This window comes from Entelurus aequoreus, linkage group LG14 (assembly GCF_033978785.1).
Source record: "Entelurus aequoreus isolate RoL-2023_Sb linkage group LG14, RoL_Eaeq_v1.1, whole genome shotgun sequence".
In the NCBI taxonomy this organism is placed as follows: Eukaryota; Metazoa; Chordata; class Actinopteri; order Syngnathiformes; family Syngnathidae; genus Entelurus; species Entelurus aequoreus.
Window position 1 is genome coordinate 17,007,585 of NC_084744.1, and position 2,540 is coordinate 17,010,124.

The 2,540-nt window shown below is 42.1% G+C and overlaps 1 protein-coding gene across 1 annotated transcript in view; it reads left to right on the plus strand.

The window, feature by feature from the left end:
• The window catches only part of LOC133665360 (protocadherin-8-like), a 5,843-nt gene extending 3,985 nt beyond the window's left edge, over positions 1 to 1,858 (plus strand). Inside the window, exon 3 of the mRNA XM_062070649.1 lies at positions 1,794 to 1,858. Coding sequence (XP_061926633.1) covers positions 1,794 to 1,858 — 65 coding nt within the window. The remainder of the gene's footprint in view (positions 1 to 1,793) is intronic.
• The last annotated feature ends 682 nt before the right edge of the window (positions 1,859 to 2,540 follow it).

Genomic DNA, 2,540 nt, shown 5'->3' on the forward strand with positions numbered 1-2,540 from the left:
CTCTCGGAGTCACGGCGTGTGCTGGAGCAGTGAGCAACAAATTATAATTTTAATGCGAACAATAAGAGTAAACACTCCTCTTTGTGATTAAATTACAAATATAGGAGGGCAGTAGACCCAGCATAGCCTTATAAATAAAAGTATGCCAATGACCCAGCCTTCTGGAGGACAAAGAAGGCCATCCCACTCAAGAATACAGCTCACAACGATGAGTCAAGGCCCTACAGTTAGTTATGAACCTCAGTAAAGCATGATATACAGTGTCGATGCTATGTAGACATTGAGCAGAGGCATTCATGTACAATAGGTCTCTATAGTCTAAAATAGATGCAAATGTTGCAGGGACAAGGCGCCTTTTTGCCTCAAAAGAAAAAATATATTTATTTCAAAAGAAAAAGCCCAATTTGAGTTTAAATTTGTTCACAAGATTGTCTATGTGGGGCTTGAAAGTCAGGAAGTCATTCAGCAAAATACCGAGGTATATATACGTGTGAACCACCTCTATGACATTTCCCTCAAGAGTGAACCCTTAGATCAGGGGTGTCAAACTCATTTTAGATCGGGGGCCACATGGAGAAAAATTTACTCCCAAGTGGGCCGGACAGCTAAAATCACGGCACGATAACTTAAAAATAAAGACAACTTCAGATTGTTTTCTTTGTTTAAAAATAGAACAAGCACATTCTGAAAATGTACAAATTACAAAGTTTTTTTGTTTTTTTTTACCCTTACATGTTACGGTTAATTGTATTCCATCTTTATTTCTCGTTATTTATACTTTCTGAATAAATGATGTGATAATGTTCATCAGTCAACTCATTGGCGTTAATTTTAATCTATCAAGATAACAAAATAATATCAGAATCTAATTACAGGATGATATTTTTGTAGTTTGCTCATTTTCTTCGACTGGTGCACTAATATCATGTGTTTTTTGTTTTTTTTACATATGTAGCATCATCTACAAAGATACAAAGACTTGCTATTGCGACATCTAGTGGAGGCAGCACGGTGGAAGAGGGGTTAGTGTGTCTGCCTCACAATACCAAGGTCCTGGGTTCGATCCTGCGATCTGGATCGTTCTGTGTGGAGTTTGCATGTTCTCCCTGTGAATCCTCCCACTTCCAAAAACATGCACCTGGGGATAGGTTGATTGGCAACACTAAATTGGCCCTGGTGTGTGAATGTGAGTGTGAATGTTGTCTGTCTGTCTGTGTTGGCCCTGCGATGAGGTGGCGACTTGTCCAGGGTGTACCCTGTCTTCCGCCCGATTGTAGCTGACATAGGCAGCACCCTCCGTGACCCCGAAGGGAATAAGCGGTAGAAAATGGATGGATGGATGGACATCTAGTGGACACATTTAGAACAGCGGTTTCTTTTGTTCAAAAATTTCGGCTCATTTTTATACTTATCAAACTCATCCCGCAGGCCGGATGAAACCTGTAAGCGGCCTGATCCGGCCCACGGGCCGTACGTTTGACACCCCTGACTTAGGGGATACCCGTTTTGAAAAGGTTATATGATCATTATATACTAAATTAAATGTTTAGATAAATATTCTTATGTGGGATGCTGCAATATGTTTCCCAATATAGATTTTAGACTGTACCGCCCATCCCTAGTGCACACCAGGGTTCTTTTAATGGCGTTCACACATGACCAATCGGACTATACCAACACAGCCATTGCACCGCATTTCCAATTAACTCAACCAAACATGTGATGGAACCTTCTGCCTCAAGCAATCAAATGCTGAAGTTCAATATAACCAGTTGTGTTTCCATTGTCACCAGAAAGACCTAAAACCAGCGATTGTGCCACCCATTGCCTCGACAACAGAGACAGTCCTTGCGTTTGACAACACGAATAATTGGGAGCGACATAAAGCGCCTTTTCACCAAACAAAGCCGGTCTTCCTCCTGCAATAAACAGACACATGCCAAGAAGTAGGAAGACAAAATGCTGGTTGTCCTCCATTGTTGTCCTTTCAGTTCACTGTGACACGCTCCTCTTCTTTGTCGAATACAATGTATTATGCCGCTATGATGTCATGCTATTTATGTAGCGGATGGCGCCATCACGATCCTGCCTTTGCGCTGGGAAACCATCAGGAATCATCCATTCATTTCGTAATGTGGTGCCTGCTATGTTACCACGTAATAGCATTGGTGGTATCTGACTCTAACTGAGCTCCCAGCTGCCTCCTTATTTATCTTGGAAATAGCCAGGTGCTTGTAACAGCTCAGTACTGTGCACGTAATTTAATCCTCATCACCTTTACTCTTCTTAACTGCATTTAAACGCTACGAACGACATCGAATGGGAGAGGATCAGCGAGTCGTAGCCTCTTTCACACGGAGACTGAGCAGTAAAAATGATTCCACAATGATGTCGCTCTGCTTGTTTACACAGTGCTTAACAAGGGCCGGAGCAATAACCCCTAAAACCCTTCTGCCAAGGTGCAGCGATACAATTGTGCAGTGAAAATGTACTCGTGGTTATGTTTTCTTCAATCTAGCGGCGTTTGCATAGTGCCAAGC